At 47.6% G+C, this 27,869-nt stretch overlaps 1 protein-coding gene across 1 annotated transcript; it reads left to right on the forward strand.

Moving 5' to 3' along the window:
* Positions 1-27,696, forward strand: stx (ubiquitin-like domain-containing protein stuxnet). The gene is made up of 4 exons (XM_033381945.1): positions 1-1,465; positions 14,216-14,303; positions 22,975-25,197; positions 25,270-27,696. Exons 1-4 carry the CDS (start codon positions 990-992, stop codon positions 26,008-26,010), a joined length of 3,528 nt encoding a protein of 1,175 aa, XP_033237836.1. The 5' UTR covers positions 1-989; the 3' UTR covers positions 26,011-27,696.
* The last annotated feature ends 173 nt before the right edge of the window (positions 27,697-27,869 follow it).

The raw sequence follows: 27,869 nt of genomic DNA on the forward strand, positions 1-27,869 counted from the left end.
GTTTTCTTACGCTGAATGTTGCTGGCAACATTCAATTTCTATGGGCCAGAGTCGTGTGCCGAGAAATCGAGCAGCACTGTGTGGGCTGGGGCGAGAGATCTAGATAGCTAGTGGTATTCCATATCAAAAACGAGGAATTCGTAAAATATAACTTTCAGTCGTCAGTATATTTCCAGTATATTTTAAAAAAAGAAGCTATATTTTGATATATTTCCGTGGATCGGACGGTGTATTTTAGCGATAAGTCCGCGGTCACACTGCCTGGTGCGCGACTTGAAGCCGACTGTGTGTGTGTGTGTGGTCGAGGTAGAGAGAAAAGTGGAAAAGCAGAGAAGCAAGGAAGCAAAGAATAGAGAATAGGCAGCGCGGAGATCGAGGAAGAAAAAGCCCAGTTTGAATCGGTGCGAAAACAGTTGCACGAAGTGGCAAGCCCCAAACCAAAAGTACGAAGAAACAATTTGCAGCATTGCCGTGGACGTGCGTGTGACTGGCAGCAACAGTAAATTCAAACGCAACCTCGTCGGCCCTCACATAACAGCCCCACACACTGCCTTTAGCCGCGTCGCTTCGCATTGCGCATTACGCTACGGCAGCGGTTACGTCGTGCGTGCTGTGCCTCTCATCTTTCTGTTCGACGGTGCGTGTGTGTGTGCGTAAGGTGTGGTGTATATAGAAAATCGATTGCAATTGAACCAACGCCGCAGTCGCCGTAGCAGCAGCCGCGTGTGCCGTTACGATTTTTTCCATTACCAACATTTCTGCGCCGTTCTGCGGTTTTTTTTTTTGTTAAATCAATCCACCGCCCGCCGTTTTCTGCAACATATCAAATAATTGTTTTAAATATTTTTTGCCTGTGCCACCCGCTTTTCGGTGATTGCGTGTGGGTGGGTGTGTGTGTGTGCGTGCGTGTCGTGCGTTGAAAGGAGATAGAGAAGAAGCAAGAGCGTTATCGCTCCATCTCTCTCTCCTAGTTCCGTTCCGGATCGAAAATGGATAAGCGAACAACAAAAACCACAACGAACACGGCCCCGGCCGATGCCCAGAATGAGGCAACAGCAGCGGCAACACAGCCAAATGCTGGGTGTGGCAGCACCACCAACACCACCACCACCACCAACAACAAAAACAACAACAGTGGCACCACCACAACTAACGGCACCAGCAGCAACAACTGTAACGGGAATAGGAGCCACAGCAACGGCGTCGCCTTGCAGCGTTTATCATCATCGACTACAACAACAACAACAAGTGTAAATGGCAACGCCACAAGCAACGGCAACGGAAGTGGAAGTGGCAGTGGCTCCTCCAACGCTGGCATGCTGATTAACCTCAATATCAGCACCACCACCGGCGGCAACTTTGCCGTCAGCGTGGAGCCGCACATCAACGTGGAGAGCCTCAAGAAGATCATCGCCAAAAAGCTGAAGGTGGCAAAGGATCGCATATGTCTGCTGCACCGTGAAAAGTGAGTATTGATCCGCCATTAATGAAACCAAACCTACGTTCAACATTTTCCAGCTTACTCCTAAACTGCTTTAACCCTTCTCATCCACTTTTTCCCACAAAACTGTTAGTTTTGCTTTCTCCCCTGCTCTGTCCCCCCCCGCATAGGCTATTTTGTTTGCCTCTGTTATAGTAACTGCCTTTGATTATCGTTTATTTGTGGGCTCTCTCTTTCGCTCCACGCTCTGGCCAAACCAGCCCCTGTCCATTTCGTTCTTTGTTTAGTTTTTCTCTCGTTCTCTCTCGTTATGGGTATGATTATTATTATTGATATAACCTCCAAAAAATCCACTAAAAAAAGAAACAAAAGAAAAACGTTTGAAGGGCCAAGTGCTATAACAGGGGCTTGGTGGGGGATTGTGCAGTGCAGTGCAAATTGATCTACCCACAAAGAGAGACGACATACACACACACACACATATATATACATGGGCAAAGCGATTTCATAATCAATTTGTTGCTTAGTCAAAACAACGCAAAAGAAAGAGACGGCGAGAAAGAGAGAGAAAAATCACAAAAAAAAGGGGGGAAAATGTCCGGCACATAATACGAAACCGGCAAAAAACAACAAAAAAAAAATTAATCAAACAAAAACAGAAAATGCAAAGCGAGTCGGTCGGTATGTGTGTGTGTGTCTGTGTGAAGAGAGAGAGAGAAAGAGCGAACGAATGAGTAGGAGCTGTAGCAGTGCCGCCAACTAGTTGCATGGAGGGGCCCGCAGCGGCAGCAGAAGAAGAACTGTTAATATGCCCGCTGTTAAGTGAAGCTGTTACTGTTGCGTTTCTCCCACTCATTCTGTCTGTACCCTCAAGAATTGTACATTCCTAATCAGCATAAACGGTGGAGTTTTCTCCTTTTCTATTGTTACTTCCCCAGCAACAATTACTTGCACAGTTGAATGGCTTGGCGGCCGGCCGCCCTTCCTCTCGCTCTACCTATTCCGCTTAACTGTTACTGTCTGTTCAGCCTGCTGTTATTGCCTATCCTCTGTTGGTGAGCTGTTAAAAGGCTCTGCTGATTATTTCCCTTTCCCTTGCTGTTCGTGTGGGTGTGTGTGTGTGTGTGTGTGCGTATGAGTATGAGTCCTCGCGCATTACAGTGGCTTCTCTTTCAGTCGCTTCGCAACAATAATGCATGCGGGTTTCTGTCCGTCTCCTCCGTCACACGAGACAGACGACTGTACTCAGACATTGTGCATCCGTCTCCCTCCCGCCCCTTTCTCCCTTCATTTGTGTTTTCTGCAAATAGATTTCTAATTGAGAGAGACAGAGAGAGAGCGAGAGATGTGTATCTTACTGCTCCCTCCATCTGCCCATTATCTTACCTTTGTCTGCCGCTTCTGCAAAAAAAAAGAAGAAAAAACTCAAAACTTGACTGATAAGAATTTGTGCCCACATCTGTCTTCTTCTCTACTGTGGTGTTTATCGGCTTCTTCTTGGTGCCTTCTTCTGCTGTCGGACTGATTCTTGAAATCCTTTTTTTGATTTGGTTTTCTGCTGCCTTTCTTTCTTCTTTCTCTGTCTGTCTGTCTGTCTGTTGGTGCATCTGTTTTATGCCACTTTACAGCAAAAAAAAAAAAAACAAAAAAAAAACAAGCAAAAGCAAAATGGGCAATGGCGTCACGGTTGCTTCTCCTTCTTCTCTCTCTTCATCTTCTTCCACTTGAAGTTCTCTTCGTTTTTCATGTTTTAATGCTGCCTGGCAGCGTCGGCTTGGGCAGCGCTGCTAACCGGCGCGGTGGTCACATGTGTATGTGTATGTATGTGTGTGTGCGTGGTGTGTTTTCTATACAGCCTATGCGAGTGTGTGTGTGTGGAGAAGATTTTTTTGTGCCTTTGTTCTTGGTTTCTCCCGTCCTCTTCATCGGCTTAATTTTGCCTCTGCTTCATAACGATGATGCTGTGGACGGACCCGACCGACAGGCTGCGCTTATCGGACACAGAGGCAAACGGACTTGGGCTTCTCTTTGTTTGAATGTCACACACACACACACATGCATCGTTAACCCGTAGATGAGAGGCAGCCATAGAGATGCCACCCCCGCATGGCCTAGGACTGATAACAACAGCAACCACCACCACCACCATCACCACCACTACCACCACCAGAGCGAAAGTAGCAAAGAAACAAGGCTTTCGGTGAAAGCTTATTCACACCACCAATGCCACTGCCACTGCCACCGCCACTGCCAGCAGCAGGCCGGAAAACCCTCATTTAACCACCAGCTAGAAGACGCGCAGCAACTTGGGGAAAGAACTAGCCAACAAATGAAGACAATGTGGCACTGCCACACATGAATGGGAATGAATGGGAATTTCTCTGTGAGAGGCATTTATTATAAAGTCACCACCGAACCCAAACACCACCAAACCCAAAGCAAAGCCCAACCCAACACGAAACTGAAACTGAAACAGAGACCAAAAACCAAAAACCGAAAACGAAAAACCAAACCCAAAATGAAAACCCAGCCTAAACCAACCCAGACATTCCTCATGAATATATTGCCCATGTGGGAAGCGAAGCAGGAAGACGGAGAGAGAGAGAGCAGAAAAGGAGAAAAGTAACAGAGAACAGAATGATAAAAGAAGAAATGATCTATACCATCAACAGCAACCCTTTAACACGTGCGCTGAAAGCAGACACCCAAAAAGAGATAAACAAAAAAAAACCTACAATATGGTATTCAATATTCTGCACCAAATCGATACCATTTAGTATATATCGTATAAAATACTAAATCCAGCATCTACCAGAAGGTAGTCTCTTTATTTATTTATGTTTTGTGGGTACATACATATACTGCACTGCACATTGCATAAAGTAGGAAATACCATATTAGAACAACAAAATTCTTATAGATTAGATTTGCTTGCTATCAGCCTCGCCCTCCCCCCCATCACTACTTCCACTTCTACCGAGTACTTTGTAGCACGGCGCACTCTCAAGGTGTGTGCTTGGCTGTTCCAGCTATGACATAAGCCAAAGGCGCCCCACATGTCACCTTAGGGTTCTTCAGATAGAGATATGTGTACGTTTTATTGTGTGTGGAACAAAGCAGCACAAAGCAGTGTCTACAGTCTACAGCGTCGTTCTGTTTTGGCTTGTGCCGCTGCTTTTATAATCAACAACAGTTTTAATTTTAGTCCGAGTGATTTTCTTCTGTTCACAGGCAATGACTAGAATCATTTGAAAGTTTCTTTGCATTTTGCAGGGTATCAAACGGGTATCCATCCACGCCATTGAAACGCCGCTTGACGGAGGAAGGGGTGGGATGAAGGCAGGCGATCAGCATTTTGGGGTCGGGTAGGGTCCCTCCTCCTCTTCCTCTTTCACTTCTGCCACTGCCCTCTGCGACGTCATCAGTTAGCGGCGCGTGTATTTATTTTTCTTCTCTTTCTCCCTCTCCCTCTCTCTCTCTCTCTCTGTGCGTGTGTGTGGTGAGTTTTGTCGAGTACTAGGCTTTTGTTGTTGTAGAAGCGTGGAATCTTCGCCTCGCCCTATTCAGAGGGCTTCCCCTCTAAAAATTTGCAGAATCCCACAGGTTCCCCCTGCCATTCCTTCCCGAACCGATCCCCAGTGCCCTCCCTCCCTCCCCCACCAAAAAATAGTTGCTGCGTAGTTTTTTTTTTTTGTTAGCTCGTTTTTTTTGCGTTGTTTGTCGTTGATTAGGCAGCAGCCGAGAAGCCGAGCGGCAGCGAGCAGTCACGACTAGTGCGAGATGTTGTTTGGGAAGCGTGCCCGAGACGAGACGAGACGATGCTTTGTTCTGCTGCTGCTGCTGTCTCCCTCTATCAATCTCTAGCCGGGCAGAGAGACGAAGAGAGAGAGAAGAGAGGTTGAGTGAAGATCAGGTTACACAAGACTTAAGCGGCTGCCTGGGCTCTCTCTCTCTCCCTCTCTGATTGCCTGTCCTTTTGGGCAAGAGAGAGAGAGAGCGAGGGGCATACCCTGCACTACATTTCTCGTTTCTCTCACCCTCCTCTCTCCCTTTTCCTCTTTGTATACGAAAACTCGTTTACTTTCTGGGAAAGTAACACCCAGAGTCTGTCTGTCCGTCGGAGCGCGGTGGTGGGCGGGGGGAGAGTCACTGAAGCCATCACCTGCTGCCCTTATCCCCCCCTACCCCTTCCCACCACACTCACTCGCTCTCTGCTGGCCAATTCCCAAGCCCCACAAGTGTGCCTCGGCACCCCGTCTCCTGTCTTCCGTCTCCATTCCACGCTTCTAAAGGGTCGTCCATCATTTGTTTATGGCTGCCCTCCAGGCTTTGGCTTTGTACGGCGCTAGATGGCGCCACGCCCAAAATGGTGATGGGGCTCTGCTCGATCGATGGCACTGCTTGATACCCTGTAAGCAGTGTAGACTGCTTGATCTGCTGCATGCGCTGCCCTCCTTTACATATGTGTGTATCTTTTTTCATCCATTGAATTATTAGAATACAAAATTCCACTTGGGATAGGATACAGGGATAGATGCTTGCCCCCCCCGCAACCATCGCATGTTGCAACAAAGTTGCCAGCAGTCGCTATACATTAAAAATAGAAAGCAGCAAGAGAGAGAGAGAGAGACAGAGGGGCAGAATATGGTTTGAACGGTGAATGGGAATGAAATTGGGAATGGGAATGGGGATGGTGGTAGTGGGAAGTGGGAGTGGGAGTGGGCGGCGCAGAGTGGGTAGTTTCTCTGCTTTCGGTGGGAACTGGGGGCTTTTTAAGGTGTTCCGGGGCCTATACATACATATCTCTGCGGCTATATCTGTGTGTGTGTGTGTTTGTGTGTGTGTATCTGAAAGATACAAAAATAAACAATGTCCAAATCGAAGCTAACGGCACGTTTGCATGTTTTTTTGCACAGGCACAGAATGTGTATCTTGTATTTGCCAGATACATACATCTTTAATTGTGCCAAATTGCATGCAACAGCCGCAGCCGCAGCAGCAGCCGCCTGAAAGGAAGCAGTGGCAGCCACAGATACGATGTACATTCTGCATCCTATTTATGGAACAGAGAGAAAGACACCTTCTTGTTGGTGGTAATGGCCGCTTCCTCGCTGGTGGTGCATTGACATCCATCCACCCTCCATGCCCCATGCCACAAACCAGGCACAAACCACCAAAAGTCGTCTACCGGGAAATGAACGCATCACAAATTGGTTTTCTTTATGCAAATTCATATCAAAATGTTGCTCATAAACTGTAAACCAACCACCCACCACCCACCAGCCACCAGCAGCCTTTGGGCGAAGGTCTTTTTCTTCTTCTTCAGAAAAGGATTGATAGACGATGCCTGCAGATCGTGGGCCAGCTTATGATATTCACACTTCATTGAAAATCGTAGAAATCGTGGCCGTTTCGCCCCCCTCCTCCCCCCCTATCCACATAAATATAGATCGATTCTTTGATTCTGGTTTTTTTCATTCATATTTACGGCTATATTTTCATTCCGTGGCACAGAGAGGGGAGGGGAGGGGAGGGTGGGAATAAAACAAGTTGGGGAATGCGCTCTTTGACTGGGGATAACCGACTTTGAGATGCTCTCATGGCAACAGTAGTAGATACATTTATATCTCTATATACATTTATAGCCTAGTCTTTCCTTTGTTTATTTTGCATTCCCATGCAAGAGAAGGAGAAGGGTATTCCAGGCGTCGCTGTCGCCGTCAGCGTCAGCATCATCGGGTATTTACTTTCAATGAAAACAAAAAAGAACAACAACAACAACAAAAAGCAACTACTTACGGCATCAATAACGTCATTAGAGGGAGAGAGAGAGAGGGAGTCACTCCACTGCTTCTCTGCTATGCCCCTCGCATGCAGCCTCGCATGTGTGCTCTCTTCTCTGCTGCTGTTCTGCTGCTCTCTCTCTCCGTCTCTCTGTCTCTCTCTACACATCTTGATCTGTTGCGGCCGGCCGGCAATTGTTGTTTGTGCAGTGTAGTGTGTCGCCGCCTGTGTCCCCCCCGCCTCCCTCTGTTGCTCTTGTGTGCGCAGCGCAGTGCAGTGTCCAGGGTATATGAATGTAAGGTGAGTCTTTTTCTGGTAATTGTAACGGTAAGAGAGCGGTAACGCAGTGCCGTAATAATGCCGCCCACCTTTAGAGTTTATATACCTTGGCTGTTCTAAAACACAAATCCCTCTCTCTCTCTCTCTTTCTCTCTATATTTGCATTTTCAATGTTTGCCCTTTCGCAAAATGCCTTCCGGTGGCCGCTGCCGCTGCTGCTGCTTCATCGTCGTCGTCGACGACCGCTAACTGGCAGCGCAGCAGCAGCGCAGCAGCAGCGCAGCAGCAGCATAGCAACCTTCTGAATCAATAGTTTTTTTTTCCGTTGTATTTCTATTTTTTCAAATTAGAATCATTTGTGGGCGGGTGGGGCTGCTGCTGCTGCTGCTGCCGCCGCTGTGGGCGTTTTGCCTTTTCTGCATTCTCTTCTTCTTTGAGTTTTGTTTTTGCTATTTTTAGTTGATTTTTTGCTCGCTTTTTGCTGTGATTTTTTGTTTGTATTGTTTGCGCAGACCCCCCTCCCCTCCGCTGCCGCCCTTTCGTTGATTTCTTTGTTTGATTTTGTCTTTGTTATGGATGCTGTTGGCTGTCGCTGCCGCTGCCGCTGTCGCTGTCTCTGCCTCTGGCTCTGGCTCTGCCTCAGTCGTTGTTCCTCTCTTTGCTTGAGCCTCCTCTGTCTGCATGCAAATGCCTTGCCACCGTTGCATGTTACCTTTTCCACCGACGCCTTTCGAACATCCCCCAAAAACATTCCATCGGTGGGGATAAATAGTAATAAAAAAAAAAGCGACGGTGGAAAAAGGGTATTGAGGTGGAGAGGCACAGCTTTGTTGCACAGCTTCCCTCAGCTGTTTCCATCGATTTTCCCAGCAGATCTCTCTCTCTCTCTTTCACACTCTCTCCCTTTTTCTTTAACCCTTTTGCTGCAGCGTGTGCTTTTTATGACCCCCTCCCCTCTGGCCTATACAAAGGCTTTAACAAAATGCTCTTGGGGTTTGAGGTTAGGTGGAAAAAAGCGACAACCAGAGAGAGAGAGAGAGAGCGAGGCGAAAGAGAGCGGCCAAGAGAGAGAGAGGCACCCGAGGAGCATATGGTCAATGGCAGTTCCTGGTTCTAGTCCCCGGGTTGGTTGGACATCATCCCCCCCACCCCCCGTCCCGCTCCAATCACTCCACCCCCCCGTTTATCTTCCCCTAAACATTTTCAATAGCTTTTTGGGCCGGAAATGAATGAAAGTCATCCGGTTCCAGCGTTGGGCCTTGGATGGGCGGACGAATGGCCTGCGGTTGCTGCAGCCCAACCCCCCTTCAGGGATGAGGCTGAGGGCGAGATGTCAGGGAAAAGCTTCCTCTTCCAAGTGAAAGCTGAATAGAATTGCTGCTGCTGCTGACACCCACCCGTTCTGGGTGGATGGTGCATGCATCAAGCAGGCTTCCTTTTATGGGTGTTCCCGGCAATCAGAGCCTGGGATTAGTTGACTTTAAAGTAGCCTCTGCCCCAGGGGGTGGCAAGCCATCGGGGGGATACATATACATAGGGATCAAAATGTTTTAGTATCTGCCATAAAAAGACCAAAGTATCTACACCACAATTACGATGTGGCCAAAGAGAGAGCGAAAGAAATGATGGTTGAAAAGGAAGTGAAATGAAAATGAAAAGAAATCTGCAAATTGTAGTCAAATGAAGGGGAATTTCCCCTAAGCGAAAGGACACATTCCTTAAGAACGACACGATTGCGGGACATCCCACAGGATCTAGTACTATTATCCTTGACTGCACTTGGGGGATCCCCCCCCACCCCTCTATACGAGTGTGTATGTGGAAAAGTATCATTTGCCCAGCTATCTTTAAGTCCGAAGCATCTACTGTTGTTTCGGCTATCACGTTTCGGTGTATCTGTGTATCTGTGTGTATCTTTGTATGTATCCCACAACAAATACGAGAAACACTTCCTCATATCTTTGGCAAATATTTCGTCAATGGTCGGCGAAAATTCTTCAGTTTCAAGATTTTGCTGTCGCGTCTGGTATTGTTGTTTAATCAACAATTTCTTGTAGCACGCGTTGACTTTTCTTTCCTCCGGCTATCTGCTTGCCTGTCCTCATCCTCCTCCTCCTCCTCCTCCACTCGATGAAAGATAACTCGAAATTGAAATTAAAATAGTCAACAATCTATAAACAATAGACAAACAAAGAAACAAAGAAATAACGAAATTCAAAACCAGATCTATTAAATTTGTCCCCTCTCTCAGATTTCCATGGGTATGGAGGAGGCGAGAAGGGGAGGGGGGATCCGGTTCGATTAATTAGAAAATGTTAAAGGTTTGCTGGCGTTCTTCTTCAGCTCTCTTTCATGAAAGGACTCGAAAATAAACCGAAAAAAGGGTCTCCTGGCTTCTTCCTTATTTAAGGTTCAATCAGAGTTTTCTCCGTGTGTGTGGGGGGGTGTGTGGGGGGTGGTACAGTTGCCCTTGAGCCTTGTTGGAAAGGCGGTTCTGCGTCTTTCGCTTTAAAGTGCGTAACTGTAGATGCTTCCTTTCCTTTTACTGCTTATCCTTGTTGAACTGCTTACTTCTACTGCTTTGGCTCCACCACTGCTCTGCTGGTGGAATTTTCTCAGTGCACAGCTTCAATTTCGTCTCTCTTTTGCGCTCTCTCCGTCGCCTTTATGTTGTTTCTTTTAAGGATAGGCCTACCCTTGTGCCACGGCATCAGAGGCACACAGAGAGCGAAAGAGCGAGAGAGATGGCTAGATACATAGCTGGCAAATCCAGATGTATATACATGTACATCTATATCCTTCTTCCTTTGCTGTATGTTGTACATATTTCTAGGCACTAAACCTGATAATTTACGCAGCGGCAGCGTCAGTGGCTGTGGCAGTGCCTGTGGCAGCCATGTGTCTGTGCCGCAGGGTGGTGGAATTTAACGACAACAAAAGGGGAGATTCACTTGGGTTTTCTTTACGGTTTGAAATTACATTCGGGCTACGGTTCTGTCTTCTGCCCGCAGAGAGGTGTAAAAAGAGTGAAAGGGGTGCAACTTAAACCTAACCTCAACTGTAGGACCTGCAGATACAGATACAAATACGAAATATAAGTGAATTCAATACAAAATACGTATTTTTGTTGTTGAATTTTCCTGATGGAAACTTGCTCTATGTATCCCCCAAAAATAGCAAAAGACAATGAACTGCTTTATGGGCGAAGTCTTTAATTTGTACAGTTTTAGAGGCCACACCTCTAGGGTTTACAGTTTGAGAAGCCCTCTGTGGCTTGGTCCCTGAAGCCAATTGAATTTTCTATTCCCTTTTCGTCTTGTATTTTCTCACCTCCCACTCCCACGCCCGAACGCTGTCTATGCCTTCAGCTGCTACTCCCTTCCCCCACCCCTTCTGTCTGTCTGGGCTGCCAGTACTCGGCCCGGGCCACGAGGCGGTGACGGCGGCGACGGCGACGGCGGCTCGTCGTTTGGCCTTCGTTTTGCGTCGCGTCGTCTGCCTATTGCGTAAAAGCAGCGACGCCGGCAGCAGACACAGACACAGACACCCCCTCGTGTGAGGCTTTAAGAGAGCTTTTTCCTGTAATATTTCGTGAAAAAAGAAATAAAGAAAAATCAAATTTAAAGCTTCAATTCCCCTCCTCTTTCTCTCTCTCTCTCTCTCTCTCTTTCTGTGGTGAGTTTCGTTTGCGGCTGCTGACAATATTGCAACATGTGGCTGGCTGGCTGGCTGTCTGGGCTGTTCGTTTGCCAAGAAAAATCTATGGAAAGAAGACCAAACACTTACACTCCGCTTACGTGATGGGCCGGCTTTTGCTTGGTTACGTTATGCGTGACGTTGCGGCATTTCCCCCCCCACTCCTGTATGTGTGTGTGTGTGTGTGTGTATACCATGTCCATGAGGTTGCGTGCAACATTTGCTGCCACGCCTCTTTCGTTGACCCAAATACGGTTTTCGGTGCCTTGCAGCAAAGGAGCAAGCGGCGGCAGCGGCAGCTAGCCCGCTAGCCCGAAATCTTATCAATTCATCAATCATGCATGCAGTCATTAAATGCGCTCTCTTTGCTTCGTTTCGCTTCGCTTCGGTTCGTTTCGTTGCTCGCTCTCGCGCTCCATGGCTACCGTTTTATGTTGGTGTTGCCGGTGGTTACCGCATCGGATAGCAAACTCTCTCTCTCTCTCTCTCTCTCTCTCTGCTTAAAGCCAGGCACGGCACTGATGCAATGGCCCAAAGCCCATTTTTATAGCTTTGAAGATATAAAATACACCTCTGGATTGTGTGTGTGTGTGTTTTTTGTTTGACCAACACATACTCTCTCTCTCTCTCTCTCTCTCTCTCTCTGGAGCATAATTACAGTTAAGTAATGTTCTGCTCTCTGCAGTCGTACAGTCACCTCTCTCTTTCTGTCTTTTGCAACAGAAGCGAAGCTGCGACAACAGCCCCTGGCTCTTTCTCTCTCTCTCTCTCTTTCTCTCTGGTGTATGCCCACCTGTCGCCAGGGCATTCTCTGCCACTGCCTCGTGTTTTTTTTTGTTCTTCTTTTGTACTCGATTCCAGCTTCGTTTTTTCTGTTATGGCTTGATGGGTGGGCACACGGGGTCGCCTTGAGCTGCGTTGCTAGCCAAAACAAATGCAGGACTCGTTCTCTGTCTCTGCATCGACATTGATTATACGATATACCTATAGCGGTTCGGCGGCCCTAAAAGAACTCTTAAACCCCCATATGTTTTGTGGAACTTTTTGTTCCTAAAGTGCCTCCAATATCCCGTTGAGTTTTTGAGGAAATCTCGGAAATATGATCGATCCAAAATAGAATATAATTTTCTCAACTCGATTTCGTTGTGCACAAATTCGATTCCGAGCGACTCCAGGTTCTCCTCTCCCCTCTCCTCTCCTCTCTCTCCGCCATTGCCCTGGCGACGTTGCCAAAGTTACGATCCGATTCGATTCATGCCAGACAAAAGCTAAGCATTGCGTCACCCACAGAGACGCAGACGCAATTGTTTATTAAACAATTCATGCACACGCCCACCCCCTGCCCCCTACCCCCTGACTGGCTGAAGAACGCCTCTTAACCGTCTCTTACATTTATTTATTTATTAAGTTCAACAGAATTCAACAAATAGCCCAAGCCAAGTCAAGCCAGCTGTGTTGTTTATTTGCTGCTGGCATTGCCATTGCCTCCTATCTACTACCTCCTCTCTCCCACCTCCTCTCTCCCACCTCCTCTCTCCCACCTCCTCTCTCCTACCCTCCTGCTGCGGCCACTTCTGTTGGGCGCTGTTCAACACCTGATGCTGCTGCAGGTGAAAAGTGTGGACACTCCGTGCCGCTCCATAGCTGTGGCATAAACAGTATTCGGCTTGAAGATATTCTACACATTGTATCTTCAAATGTGAATTGAAAAAACCAGCAAAAATAACAGATCGGTTCAACGGGTGGGGGAACCCGAAAACAGTAACAGCAGCAGGCACCTCTACCTCTCCCTGTCCCTCTCTCTCTGTCTCTCTCCCTTCCCCCGCTCCGACTGTGGGGGCAAACCTGTAAAGTGCTTGAACCTTTAATTTTTTTGCTTGTGCGCTTATAAATTGTCGTTTAGGTTTTACTCTCTCCTACTCCTCTCCTCTCCTCTTCTCTTCTTTCCTCTTCCTCTCCCTGCTTTGCTCGTATTTTATTCTGCGGATCAGAGTGCAATTTGACAATTTGTCGTATTTCTCCAGTGCTGTGTGTGGGGATTATATTGCAAAAACAACGACAAAAAAGCTGTTGCTAAAGTTCTAAAGAGCAGTGAGTAGTCACCCCCCTTCCCCACCGCCTCTGGACTCTCATTCATTCCAAGGTTTTGCAACCCTGTGTTTGCTCCTGTGTTTGCGCATACCTTAGATAGTGGCAGAGTTTGGGCAACACTGTCTCAGGCATGGGGCAACACTGGACAAGTAGTGCAAGCTGCAGCTGATTATGAGGTCTGGCAACATTTGAGGCGGTAAAGTGAATCCACGAGGCATGCATCAAGGGATGAATGGATGGAGAATGAACCAAAGGCTGAACAATGAATCAAAGGCTTAAGAATGAAGGTGAAAGGAACATTGATGATGCCATATCTTTGCATGTCCTGAAGAGCCGATTCTACCCTTCTCTCGATTCGATTCTGACTAAAATTCTCTGTTCCCACTTTGTTATTTATCAAAACAGAGAGATATGTATCTCAGAGATACATCTGTATCGATATGTCTCTCGATAATTGAAATACAACGTTTTTTTGTTGTTGTTGAAGTGGCAAAAAACGCATCGATATTGATGTCTTCTTAATTGTCTGCCTCGCTTGCCCCTGAATTATCCTCTCTCTGAAGGGGTACTCGAATATATTCCCCAACAGTCTGTAATCGTATCGGATGGATCCGAAAGGGTAGCAATTGGTGCTGCTTGACCCCTGCCGATCTTTCGGATTTGTTCAGATTTGAAATGAAATGTCACTTGAAATTTCATTGCGCATGCGCGAGAGTGTTGACAGCAGCAAATCAACGCCTGCCTGTCTGCCAGTCCCTCTGTCTCCTTTCCTGTTCTCCCTCTCTCTTTCTCTCCACGTTTTTGTTGTGTGTGACTGTACCTTGAAGTGTTTGGGATTTCTGTTGCACGCCTCTTGCTTTTATTCTAGTTATATATTTCCTTTCTCTCTAATGTAACCAATTATCATTTGCCTTCTTCTTGCAGAGAACTACAGGATGGGACACTCAAAGATCACAACTTAATGGATGGTTCCAAGATCATTTTAATACCAAATGTCGAAACTGGTTTACTGGTAAGTTCTGAGCATTGAGTTTATCGCAAGAACATCATGCGAATCGCGATTAATTTACCACAAAAATAATAGCAAGGGAAAACAGGAGGAAAAAAGTACAGGATTCGTAGGCATCAAACCAGGAACCTATAACCTGTAGAATAGTAAGCACACTTTGCACACTTCTAGCAGTTATCGGTAATATATCGAACAGTTATCGATGTTGGCTGGAAGAATGAAGCTAGGGAGACTTTAAACCCGAATTTGGTCATCCCTTTTGGGACTTTGTGACTAATTCCATTCTCCTATAGCATGTAGCCATATAAAAGCCACTTTGCGCACTCTCAAGCAGTTATCGATAATATATCGAACAGTTATCGATCATATATCAAACAGTTATCGATGTGTTGGCTTGCAGATTGAAGCTAGGGAGACTTTAAACCCAAATTTAGTCTCTCGTTTTTGGGACTTTGTGACTAATTCTATTCCGAACTCGAATTCGAACTCGGACTCGACTTTGACTTGGAATTCGATTGCGAATTGACATTTGCATTTGCATTCCGCTCGATTTGCTGCTGTTGATCGTTTTCATGTGTTCGTCATTTGTTCGTTCGTTTGCCAAAAGCTGTTTGACATTAATTAATTTGAATTTCTTTGCATATTTATTTTATTACACACCAAAAAAAAAAAACACACACACACACAGACACAAAGGCAGACACAGACAGAGACAGACAGACATTTTGTTGCGATGATTTGGACTCTTACTAAACGGGTTTTTAGCCTACTTTCGGATGGAGCACACACCACAGGAGGCAGTGGGGCTGTGGCAGTGGGGCAGTGCACCAGGCCTTTAATTTGTGAATCGAAATAAAACTATGCCTTTTTTTTCGGGGGTTCGAAGCGATCGTCTCTGTCTCTCTGTCTGTCTCTTTCTACCCCTTGAAGGTTTCTTTGTGTGTCGCTTCTTTGTGCGTTGTTTTAATGAGAAAGTTTTTGGCTGAAATTGAAAATTTATGCGACAACCGACGCCATCTAAAGGTCAAGTTTGCATTTGTATGCGCGTCATGGCCCTAGCTTTGTCTCGCTCTCTACCGCTGTCCCTCTCCCGCTGTCCCTCTCCATCACCATCTCTGTTGCTGTAAGCAGTCTGGGATGAGGTAAGCAGTGCGGCTAAGCAGTGTGTGTGTGCATGGCAACAAGAGTGGAAATACGGATTATGCAAAGATAGACAGAGATATTGAGGGGAGCGAGTACTCTCTCTCTCTCTCTCTCTCTCTCTCTCTCTCCCCCTCTCTCTTCTTTGCACTTCTTTTTCCTCCACTTGTGGCCCACTTTTGCGCGTCGTGTGCGCGGTGGTTGCGGCACACACAACCGTTTGATGTACCGTTTACCGTTTCGAGCTATGAGCTATGAGCTCCATAGATCTCTTGGCTCTCTTCTGGGTCCATTCTTTTTCCGTTTTATTATCCAAGCCATGTCAATCGCCTTCAATCTTGATTGAGAGACTACTCTCTATCTCTCCCTCTCTCTTTCTACCTCATGCGTTGTTTTTTCTTCGCAGTCTAAGCTTTAGTTTCGGTTTCTTTTCCTCCACCTCCTCTTTGCGTATAAATTCCCTCAATGTTCATGTGAAACGTGTGAAATTGATTCCCTTCAATGAAGGAAAAAGTTGCACGAACATCAAGAAAATCACCAGAAAGATAGCCCATCTTTGAGCTCCGCAAAAGTCACAGCCCAAACGGCCTGATTAAGAAAGTCTGAAAGGAAACACGGAACATTTCCCATGATGGAATGTGTGTAATGAAACGAAGAATGTTTCAAGTTGGTTTTGGGGAAACTTGGACTCTTTTCTGTTCTCTTGGAAGGCCCATAAGAGAACGTGTGGAACGAAACGGCCCACATCCAAACCCAATTGGGTTATGGAATATGGAATGGCACAATGGTTTGCTGGAATGAAACAAAGAGCCGATAAAAAAAAGTAGATGTTGGAATATGGAAAGCTGTGGTGAAATGAAACGTGAAACCACTGATTCCTCAATCTTGCAATATTTGGAATGAAGTGGCATCGTAATCCTGCGAATCCCAAGGATACATTTCACTTGAGGGCTCCTCAAAGTCATTGAAAATGTGACCAAATTCGGTGAAATATTGAATATTTATTTCATTTCATATTGCATTCAAAGCACACTTGTCAACGTGTGGGTGTGTCCGTCTCCGTGTCTCACACGTACATAAAATTTCATGCAATTTTCGTGATGCGAACAAAGAAATATTTTGGCGTGCACGAAAAATCCATAAAAAAAAACCAACACAAAATAAAATCCAAAGCACAAAAACAGCACAAACCGAAGGTAAATTTACATACGTTCCCATAAATGTGCACAAAAAAAGAGAAACAAATTATCAGTATTGCCTGCAGAAGAGTGTATCCCCGGTTCACAGTCGTACAAATGTTCCCCTAAGCGATTGGATCATCGAGCGCTAGCAGAAATGGGAGGCACGCGGCTCGAAATTCACCGAAATTCAAATTCGAGCTCCTCTTCCGCTGAGGTGAAGGGACGGGACGGAACGGGACGGACACTTCTTTGTCTCTTGCTGGAAAGTCAATAAAAAAAGCTGATTAAAATTTATTTACAAAACAAAATGAAATTGCAATATATTCGTGCAAAAGAAAAAAAAAACAACCAAAATCCACAGACAAAAAAAAAACCGAAAAGAAATGTTTAAATAGCCAATTAACAATTTGCGTCTCTCTTAGGTTGTTCTTTCTGCTGATTCTTGCTCTTTTGTTTTGTTTTTATTTTATTTATATATATATTTTTTTGTATTTGTTGAAATTCGGGGCTTGTGGGGGGCAGGGGGGGAACTGCAGCACCCGCCTTCCCTTCCGACAGGTGGCGCAGTTTTGTAAAAGAAAGGTATGACCATGCTCGTGTCAGCTGTTGGAAAAGGTGTGACCTGATCCATTGATCCCCGTTTTTGGGAAAAGAGGTGGCCCTGCTCCCTGGACTGTGCTCTGCTCGCCGTGTGAGTCAGTGCCATTGCCGCCTCCTAATTAACGCCACAAACAAGCAAAAAATAAGTCGAAAAACACTTGCAATTCGGTGGCAGGCTGCCCGTCAGCCCCCGCCTCTGCGAAATGTGTGTTAACATGTGACAGGTGGATCTCCCCCCCTCCCTCTCTCGCTCTCTCAGGATGAGTAACCCAAAAGGTGACCGCCAAAGGCATACTCCTCTGCTCTGCACAGCATCGTATGTCGTACTCCTTTCCATTTCGTCTAAGAAAAAGAAAAGTATAAATAAACAAGAACATGCCCCCTAAATATAGTAGTACGGGCCAACCCCGATATATAATGTATATATGTATCTGTCACGGCATTTGCATATTGCTCCAATTTTATCTTGACACATTCCGTCCGCCCCTCCGTACAGATACAGATGCACAGATACATCTGTATCTACAGCGAAAAAAGAGAAATGAGTGAGAGAGGGGGAATTATTTCAGCTGCTATTAACAGTAATAATATTTTGTAAAGTTTATTATCGCCACGAAATGCAGTGCTGCTTGGGCGTGGGGAGAGGGAAGGGGAGGGGGGGGGGGCACTGCAGACTTGGCAACACCAAATATACTGTATAGAGTCTATATAGTCATCATTCCGCCAGGCTGATGAGTGGGTGTTGTGGGTGGGAGGAGGCTGATGACGAAACTTTCGATTTTGCTTAGTTTTCTATAAATACCGATATTATGAATACGAATAGGAATAGGATAAGGGAGGAACAGGGAACGCTGGAAGAGGAACGCGTATTTTAAACCAATGAATCATTTTGGAATGGAACGGGGAACAGCAAGAATAAGAACAGAATTTCCCATCAACGAAAGGGCGTCGAAGGAATCTGTGATTCCATGAATTAGGGACAGAAGCCAAACAGCTGGAAATGGCACTTGCTTGTGGACCAGTGGCATGGAACAGAGCTGCAAAGACCACGTTCTTTGTTTCTAAATTGTTTGATTAGGCAGGGGTTCGAAGGAATCTTTGATTCCATGAATTAGGGACGTATTTTCTTCACAGAAGTGAAACAGCTGGAAATGGCACTTGATTTTGGACCAGTGGCATGGAACAGAGCTGCAAAGACCACGTTCTTTGTTTCTAAACTGTGCGATTATATCGAAATTGGCCGACACTTTCACCCATTGCTGTCAGGGTGGGGGTTGGGGGTTGGGGGCTGGGGGCTGGGGGATGTGGGATGGATCCCCCTGTTCTTTATTTTTGGCACCACCAACAACCGAATGACTGTCGCAGCGTGTGGGTGGCAGCTAAAGAAATGGAAAGGAGAACGTCGGAGGCCACAATCTGTCGAGTGGTTACCCCGTTCCCCGTTCGCTTCCCTTCCGTTCCGTTCCGTTTCGATTCGTTTTTATTATTTATGCCATTTAAATGATGCGCTGGCGTTTACCTGTCAAATTAATTAACTCTTCTTTCGGGTCTGGCCTTTTGGACACTAGATGGGAGGGGGGAGGAGGGGCCGAGACGAGTGGGATGCTGCATAGATTTATGAAAATGATTTTTAATGGCATTAATCGCGCCGAAAAGCAAAAGACAAAAGGCGCAGACAAAGGGCGCTCGCTGGATGCTGGTGAAGCTGGCAGTGGCTGTGAAAGACAAAGCAACAAAGATGAAACGACATGGAATTGGAACAGTGGTGGTGGTGCGATGCTATGGCTCATTAAAAGTGCCAAAAAAGCCAAAGAAACATTGAAAATCTCTACAGATGCGTGGATATATGTATGCCATGGAGACCAGAGACCAGACCCCAGAACAGACCAAAATTTATGTGTCCTTTGTATGTTTTGTTCTTTTTGGGCACCAGCACGATCTGGGGGGGAGGCGGCAGATGAAGGATGTGGACAGGTTATTAACCAGTTCTATTAGCCTCTTTGTCTTTGCCCTCTTCTCGGACGAGTCTTTGGCTAGCAACTCCTTGAAACACTCATATCATTTCCCCTCACAGATGCAACATAATCTGCATGTGCCCCGCATGATGTCCACTATCCACTATCCACTATGCGTCAACAAGTTGTGCATGGAATGAAACGGAAATACACAAGAAAAAATATAAATAAAAAATGGCTTTTGCTCACTTAATTTCCGTGTATCCATCCGGTTTATCGTCTGCCAGTTGCTTCATCTGCAATCAGCCCATGATCAGTGGCTGGGGGGGGGATCTGCGACAGATTTGCAGAGAGAGACACGTCTTGAGGGAGTCGGGGAGATGACTGTACCCCGATGACCCATTCCATTCCATTCCAGATACCAGAATTCTCCGATTGATAACATTCCAATCATTCTCTGTCGCTCTCTTCTGTCTGTATCTTTTCTCTGTTTGATCAAAAGTAGATACAAGTATCTGTATCTGTAGCTGTGCTGTAGCTGTAGCTGTATATTCATGTATATTTATCATTTCTGTGGAATCGATTCGCAATCCCAAAGCTATTGCTGTTTTTTCTATTTATATTTATATTTCTATTGCTTTTGATTTTGTTGGGGAGCACAGGGTCCGCGTTGCCACTTACAAATGGCTATTATTAGTTGGCTTTAATTGCTTTTGGGGGCATGAGTAATAAATGCCCAAGGAATTCACTTGTCGCTGTTGTTGTTGGAATACGTCTTGTGGCGCCTTGTGATTCGATTCGATTCGATTCGAAGTGCACAGAAAACTTCCCATCATCAAGTTGATAAGAAAAAGGGGGCTGACAAGAGAGAGGGAGAGGGAGAGAGAGGATCAAAGCTCACTAGATGGACAGGAACAGGGGCAGGGACCCCCGGCGGGTACTCCCATGACACATGCCTTTCACAAACAACAACAACAAAAAAGTACCGGCACAACTATGCATATATTTGTCTTTAGATAAACTTATTTTTAAGCCGAAAAACCAATTCACAACGAGCTCCAGTTGCCCTCAAACTGTGTGCTGACTGACGCACTGCTTGTCCAGATAATGAACGCAAACACAGGGCCCACTGGGACTGGCGCCGGTCTTTGTCTTTGTCTTTGTCCCCGTGCCAGTGCCTGGAACTAGTGCAATAAAGACACAACAACAACAACAACAAAAAAAGGGGTGCAACTAATACGCCCCACCCCCCCTGCCGCGATCGCCCTGCTAAACAGTTGTGTACCGTTACTCTTATCAAACACAGGCCGCCGGCCAGCGACCAATTTAATTTGTTACAAATTTTTAAGTGCGCTGAAAAAAAAAACTTCCATTGAAATGGCAGGCCACAAAAAGCTACGCAATAAAAATAATTTCATGGTCAGCAAACACGAACGTGGAACGCACACACACACACATACATGCACACACACGCGAACAGATAGCAAGAGAGAGAGAAACTAACGCAGAAAACACAAAAACAAGAAAGAAAAGATTGCTTAGTCCAAAAAAAAAAGCAGTTTATGTATCTAAGTGCATACATACATATGTGTAGGAACAAAGTTGCTTGTGTGTGTGTGTGTTTAGCGCTTTGTTGCCCGCTGATGCTCGATCGAAGATGCACGAGGAAGGAGGCACAGGCCTGGGAAAGGAAACGGAAGCTCTAGCAAGACTCTTTGCATGTCCCCCCAATTGTTCGAAGAGCCATCAAGCAGTGCAAGACGGACATAGGGCTACTGAAAACATGGTCAAGCAGGAGAGGAGTGCAGCTATTACTTCACGAAGCAGTACATATGGGCAAGATGTAAGCAGCGCTGTAACTTCAACAGTGCGTGTTCACTGCTTGTTTTCTAAACAGTAATAAGCGCTGAAGGAGGGGCAGATGGTGGAATGGATGAGAAATGTATGCACGGCAAGCAGTACAGTGCATCTGAAACTAGTGGAGAGAGCCGCCAAGCAGTAGTTACACTTCTTTTTTTGTTGTTGTTTTTTTCGCAACATAAAGAAGAGGGAGGCACAGAAATATATATATGCATGCTACATAAAGCAGTACAGTTATGGTGCTGTACTGTAAAACGCACCAACGCAAGCAGTGCACAGAACACAGCCTCACGCAAGTAGTACAGCACGTGACTGCTGGCATATACATAAGAAGATAGGAGGGAGTCTCTTTTCTCTCTCTCTCCTGAAGATGACGGAAATCTTTAGTGACGACAGAGCTGATGATGATGATAGCTATCTGATTTTTGGCACACGGCTAATGGAGACACCCCCCCCCCCCCCCCACTCCTCCACCTCCAGGCCCCCTTTAAAAACCGGTTTGAACACAAAGTTACAACCAAAGCAACAAAGTCAAAACCAAAAGAGAGAAAACGTCCACTCAATTTGCAAAAAGTTAATAAATTACAGCATTGCCGCCTGCGTTGGCTTTGTTTTTGCTTTGAAATTTGAAATTTTCGATTTCGCTGCTGTCCACGACGCAGACGCAGGCGTTGACGCCGACACTGGAGCTGGGGAGGTGACGTAAGTTGCGTGCGACGACGTCAGTTGACCTTGGTACAGTTAGCCAGCGGCTGGCAGCAGCCATGGATACAGTCACAGTCACAGTCGCAGTCACGCAGCAGCAACGTCACCAAATAGGCCTGAACCGCATCGAGGCCTTTTTAGCCTTTGAGATGCCCTTTCCCCGAGAGAGAGGAGAGGCTTAAGGCAAGCAAATGAAACGAAACGATGTAATCGCAGGGAGATCCTCCTTCTTTCTGTGAGAGTATCCAAAGCCTCGATCTCCCCGAAGACTAGCTTTTCGCTTCGCTTTGTTTGTCGTCCGTCCGTCCGGTTGCTAGGCCGAACATTTTTGGGGGAAACTTTTTTTGGTTTTTTTTTTTTTGGTAGGGTTGCATAAGGTCTGCTGCGGCGTCAAATGCGGCGAAGGGAAAGTGGAGATGTAGCCATGTATAGGTGTAGCGTCAATGTCGTGTTTTCCCATCAGTTGAGTTTCTTTATTTGAATATTATTGGGTCACTGTGTCACAGAGACAGAGCACCAGAGCCCCAGAGCCCGAGAGTCAATAAAAATTGACCCCCAAGCGGGGCTCTGACTCTCACTGGCACTCTGTCTTGAGTACAGTGCATCTGTCAGATACATATGTATATCTGTATGTATGGAAAGAAAATGATTAATTAACCGCAGACCACCAGCGTCCGACCCCTGAGTCGCCCTTGAATACGCGATTTGTGGAGGGAGTGAAAGCTCTCCTGCCTCCAGATCGAAGCCTGTCTCAGGGAAATGGTTCAAAAGATCGGGATGGAGTGATCAGCGGTCGGGATCTCCAGTCTCTGGAATGTCCGTACCGCGCGGCTGTTGTTTTATTTGAGTAGAGACTGAGACTAGAGAGAGAAGAGCCAACAAAGGCAGTGCATTGAATCACGTAGCGACAAAAGCAAAAGCAAATATTATACTGGCTTTGGTTCTGTTTCTGGAATGTTGTGGTGGGTGTGGAGGGAAAGGGGGAGGGGCAGGGGAGTATACACTATATGCTATACTCCCCCCGCGTATCGAACTCTCGTTATGTAACGGCGGAAAGTGGCGGAAAGTGCGGTTAAGCAAGCAGTCCAAGCAAGGAGTACGTACAGGAGAAGCAGTGCACCAGAAGCAGTTCAAGGCAGGGTAGTGCAGGGCAGACTGTTAAGCGGTCCAAGCAGTAAATTCCCGAATATATTCACACATCTAATATCCTTTCCTTCGCTTTCCTTTTTGCAGGCCCAGCGACCGGAGAACACGGTGATGCAGGCCCTTGAATCGCTCAACGACTCGCAGGTCAACGACTTCCTCAGCGGCAAGACTCCGCTCAATCTGAGCATGCGCCTGGGCGACCACATGATGCTCATCCAGCTCCAGCTGAGCACCGTCAATCCGAGTGCCGCCACTGTGGTGTCCGCCTCGGGCGGCGGCGGGTCCGCCTCTGCGGGTGGAAGCTCCTCCTCCTCCAGCAGCTCCAGTTCCAACGCGACTTCTGCAGCCGCCGCCTCGACAGCCGGCGGCGGCTCCACCTCCTCCGCCGCCGCCGCCGGATCTTCAGCCGTGCTGGTGGGGGGCGGTGGCTCATCCAACAGTAGTTCATCATCGCACACACGTGCTCGGCCGTCCGGCCAGCGCCTTGGCAAGATCGGGCATGGCCACGTGCACAGCCATCAGCATCCGAGCCTGCATCACGGCTCCTGGCACGGCCACGCGCACGGCCATGGGCACGGGCACGGTCACGGGCACGGGCATGGGCATCACCATCATCACCACCACCACCATCACCATCACCACCATCACAACGCCTCGGCGGTGGCCGCCGGCACCGGCGGGGGCATGTCCTCGCTTCGCAAGATGTACGTTGAGCTTCCCAGCTCCAGTCCCAGCACCAACACGAGCTCCAGCTCCAGCTCCAGCACGGGAGGGGGAGGATCGAGTGCTTCCAGGGGCAAGCAGGAGGGCCAGGGACATTGCCAGGGCCAGGGACATGGCCAGGGCCTCATCAATGCACCCGATTTGACCAAACTGCTGATCAAGGGCGGCATCCAAAACATTGTCAAGAGCTTTGCCCTCAAGGAGACCACGCGCGCCTCAGCCAACGGATCGGCTGGGTCCTCCGGATCGTCAGCTGGGCCCGCCACCGGGAAGAGCCTGCTGGAGCAGTCGCCCATCAAATCGCTCTCGAATCTCGTCTCGAGCCCCATCAAGATGACGGGCATCAAGAACATTCCCTCGGGCTCGGGTTCGGGCTCGAGCTGCAGCTGCAGCTCCACCGCAAACCCTGCCACTGCACCTGCTTCCACCTCCAGTTCCGCCTCCGCTTCGTCAGGAGCATCGGGTGGCGGGGTCTGCAGCAGCAACGGCTGCCAACAGGATCCGATAGCCGCCAAGCTGACGTCGTGCCTCTGCACGCGCCTGGCCACACCGCCAGCTGGACAGACGACGGACTCCACTGCCTCCACTGCTGCACCTGCATCTGTTTCTGCCTCTGCCTCTGCCACCGCCCCAATGGCACCCAGGTCTAACAAATGCCCCGACAGCTGCATTGGCTTCGCTGCATCCCGCTCCTCGGCCACGACCAGCGGCAGCATCAGCGGCGGCGGCAGCCTCGGGGTCACCTTCTCCGGTAACTCGATGATGCACAAGACGGGCAACAACCGCATTGCGCGCTCCAAGCACCGCCACTTCCACAGCCACAGCAGCCAGAATCAGTTCTACCAGCAGCCGTGCGTGAATGCCGCCGCCTTCTCCGCCTCGGGATCGGGATCGGGGTCGGGATCGCGTCGGAAGCAGGAGCAGGCTGGAGCAGCAGGACCCACAGCAGCTCCAGTGGCAACAACCACGCCCCAGGCCACCGTCTCGGGCTCCGCCTCCTCAGAGCTGGATGAGGCATCGCTGGGTGTGTCCGACACCCGGACACTGGCCGAGGCATCGCGCAATCTCACCCAGACGCTGCGCAAGCTCTCCAAGGAGGTGTTCACCAACAAGATCGATCTGTCCGGGGCCAGTGTGAGCAGCCCCAGCAGCGGCGGTGGCGGCGGCGGCTCCTCCTCCTCGGGGTCCGGCGGCAGTGGTGGCAGCCACGTGGCCGGCGGCTCTTCGGGGGGTGCAGGCGATGAGACGCCCAGAAAGGGCGGATCCGGGGCCGTCATTGAGTCCATGAAGAACCATGGGAAAGGCATCTACTCTGGCACCTTCTCGGGCACCCTAAATCCCGCCCTGCAGGACCGCTACGGTCGCCCCAAGCGCGACATTTCGACGGTGATTCACATTCTCAACGATCTGCTGAGTGCCACGCCCCAGTACAGTCGCGCGGCGCGCATCAGCTTCGAGACACCCAGCGGCACGGGTGGTGGCTCCGCCTCCAGTGGGTCCGGATCCTCGTCTGCATCCACCTCCTCCTCTGCTGCAGCAGCAGGAGCTGCAGTCAGTGGACTGCATCATGGATCCCGCGGTAAAATTGTAAGTGATCCGAAGCTCCCACCTCCTGAGAGCCCAAAAACTAATCCCCTAATCGTCCTCCCCCCTCCGCAGTACTCATCGAAGCACCACAACTGCGTGAAGTGCAGTCGCGCCCACCAATACACAGCCGTGTCGACAGCCCTGACTGGCGGCTACTCCGCATCGAAGGCATCCGCCGCCGCAGCAGCAGCCGCCGCCGCAGCACTATCCTCCGCCTCCACATCGTCCAAGTCCGCGCACAGCTGCTGCCTCCTGGAGGGCAGCAATGCCAACGGCAGTTCAACAGCAACATCGGCCTCCATCCACAGCAATGGGAACGGGAATGGAAATGGGAATGGCTGCAGCTGTCGTTATCGCCTTGTGGCCGGCGGGGAGGAGCGCGAACGCGAGAAGGAGCACACGTGCCAGAAGTGCACCCAGGAGCTGGACAATCTCAAGACCAAGTCGAAAATGGACCAGCTGCGCCTGGTCATGCAGCAGCACAAGCAGAAGCGCGAGGCGCGCAAACTGAAGAGCGGACCCTACGCGGTCAATGTCAGCCATGTGGCTGCGGGGGCCAGTGCGGGCGCTGAGGCTGCCTCTGTGGGCGCGGGCGCCCAGTACAGTGCAGTGAGTGCCCTGGTGGCCACTGCTGCCCAGGGAACAGCCGGAGGAGGAGCCGCAGCGGTAGGAGGAGCGGCGGCAGCAGCAGCAGCAGCTGCAAATACCACAACATCCACCACAACAACCACCGCCACAGCCACAGCAGCATCGGGGGCCAGCAGCGAGGTGCCGCCCAATCACATTGTGGAGGAGGTGGACACGGCTGCCTAAGCAACCCCTCAACGAACCCCTCAACCCCCCAACCTTGTCCTATTTGTTTAGCATTTACTAGTTTATGCTTGAAGCTTGTTCCACAAGCAACAGAACACAATCCACATCAACACGAAGAAAGAAAGAAGAAACAGAAAGAGGAACCGAAAGAAGAAAGAAAAAGAGTTACGGAATAGAAGCTTAAGCTTGTAATCATCTAATTATATATAGTGTATAACCAGGCGATCCCTATATTTGTGGATGCTATGACATGAACTCCACCATCCACCATCCACGATCCACTCGTTGCTCTGCCACCCAGCGACGGCGGAGAGGAGAGGAGAGAGTGAAAGGGGAGTGGAGCTGTTAAATTAATTGTAAGAATTATAATTGAGAACACACAAAAATCAGAACCAGAAACAGAAACAGAAACACAACCACAAGATGAGAATAATATAATGTTGTAAAAGGCACTCGGCCCCAGGGCGGAGGAGTGCACAAAATCATATTTGTAAATGGAATTTAGTTAAATTTGTTTGTTCTATCTGAGGGAAAACAGAAGCTTTTCAGAAAGAAAACAAAAAAGGGCACCACTCTACTCCAGAGAAGAGAGAGAGTGGCGAGTGGAGAGGGGGAGAATCCAAAAAACGGAACACACACTGCATAAAATAATTATTAAAGTAACCGAAAGGAAGATGGAGAGAAATTCAGCAAACCATTTGATAAATTATAGGATATATCCCTCCCCCCTCCCTCCCCCACACTTAATGCAAGAACAACAAAAAAAAAACCATAAATTAGAATTTACTTTAAGGACACACACACACAACCACACACACACACATATATATGTACATGGCTTTGGCAGCTTTATATTCAATATTATGTTAAAACTTAATTACGAGAGAACGAGAGAGTATCGATCGCTTTAACCTGATTTGCCTTAATAGAAAATCGTTTTTTTTTTCCCCCGCCTTTCTATATCTATATATATAGATATTTAGATTTCTTTTTCGTTTGAAAGAGTATTGTTTTTGTTTGTTTCTGACGGACAAATTGTGTTTTGCGAAACATGGACGGCGAAGGATAATGAATAGGGTTGACCACCCACCCATCCACAGCACCAACACCCCCACCACCACACACACGGCACCCAATTACTGTCTATTACTATTGAATTAGTTAGTAAGAAGTACCTATGTTTTTCTATTCTATTAATTTTACTTTTGTGAACACACCACCCTAATGCTATATCAATAATCAGTAATCTTTAATCTGTAATCTTTAATCTTTAATCTATTGTCGTTTATTGTTTATCGTTTATCGATCGAAAGTGAATTGTATCGTAGTTTAGTTTGCAACAAGTCGCAGGATAATGCAGCCGATTTATCAGTTAATCACTTTGGACTATAGATACTATATACATATTATTGGATACGTACACTAATTATTATTATGATTATTTTTTTTTTATTGTTCGTTGTTCAACACTTACACTCGTACTCGTAACCCGATTTCAAGCCGATATTCACAAGCAGAAGGAGAATGCAATTAGTTTTTAGGCAAGTTTAACTTTTGATTTGTCGACTGGAGTATCGATTCGAATCCCCAAACCCCCACCACCACAGCAGGAACAGCAACAACAACAACAACAACAACAACAACTACTTTTGATTTCAATAAATGTTTAGTAAATGGTTAAGTTAACTAATTAGTTATTTGTTTTATTGATTTGCTTATCGATTATTATTGTGGCATTTTTATTTCAGTTTTCTTCAGTTCTTCAGAGGGGCGCTGCCTTTTGGCGGAACTGTACCGTTATAACGTGCAATACACACACACAGACACACACACAAACGTTTTAGTAGTTAATTATGTAT

The sequence above is a fragment of the Drosophila pseudoobscura genome, chromosome X, assembly GCF_009870125.1.
Source record: "Drosophila pseudoobscura strain MV-25-SWS-2005 chromosome X, UCI_Dpse_MV25, whole genome shotgun sequence".
In the NCBI taxonomy this organism is placed as follows: Eukaryota; Metazoa; Arthropoda; class Insecta; order Diptera; family Drosophilidae; genus Drosophila; species Drosophila pseudoobscura.

Coding starts and splice junctions, on each gene's coding strand:
- stx (XM_033381945.1), top strand. CDS start 990: ATGGATAAGCGAACAACAAAAACCACAACGAACACGGCCCCGGCCGAT. Junction 1,466..14,215: donor TGTCTGCTGCACCGTGAAAA/GTGAGTATTGAT, acceptor TTCTTCTTGCAG/AGAACTACAGGATGGGACAC. Junction 14,304..22,974: donor ATGTCGAAACTGGTTTACTG/GTAAGTTCTGAG, acceptor TCCTTTTTGCAG/GCCCAGCGACCGGAGAACAC.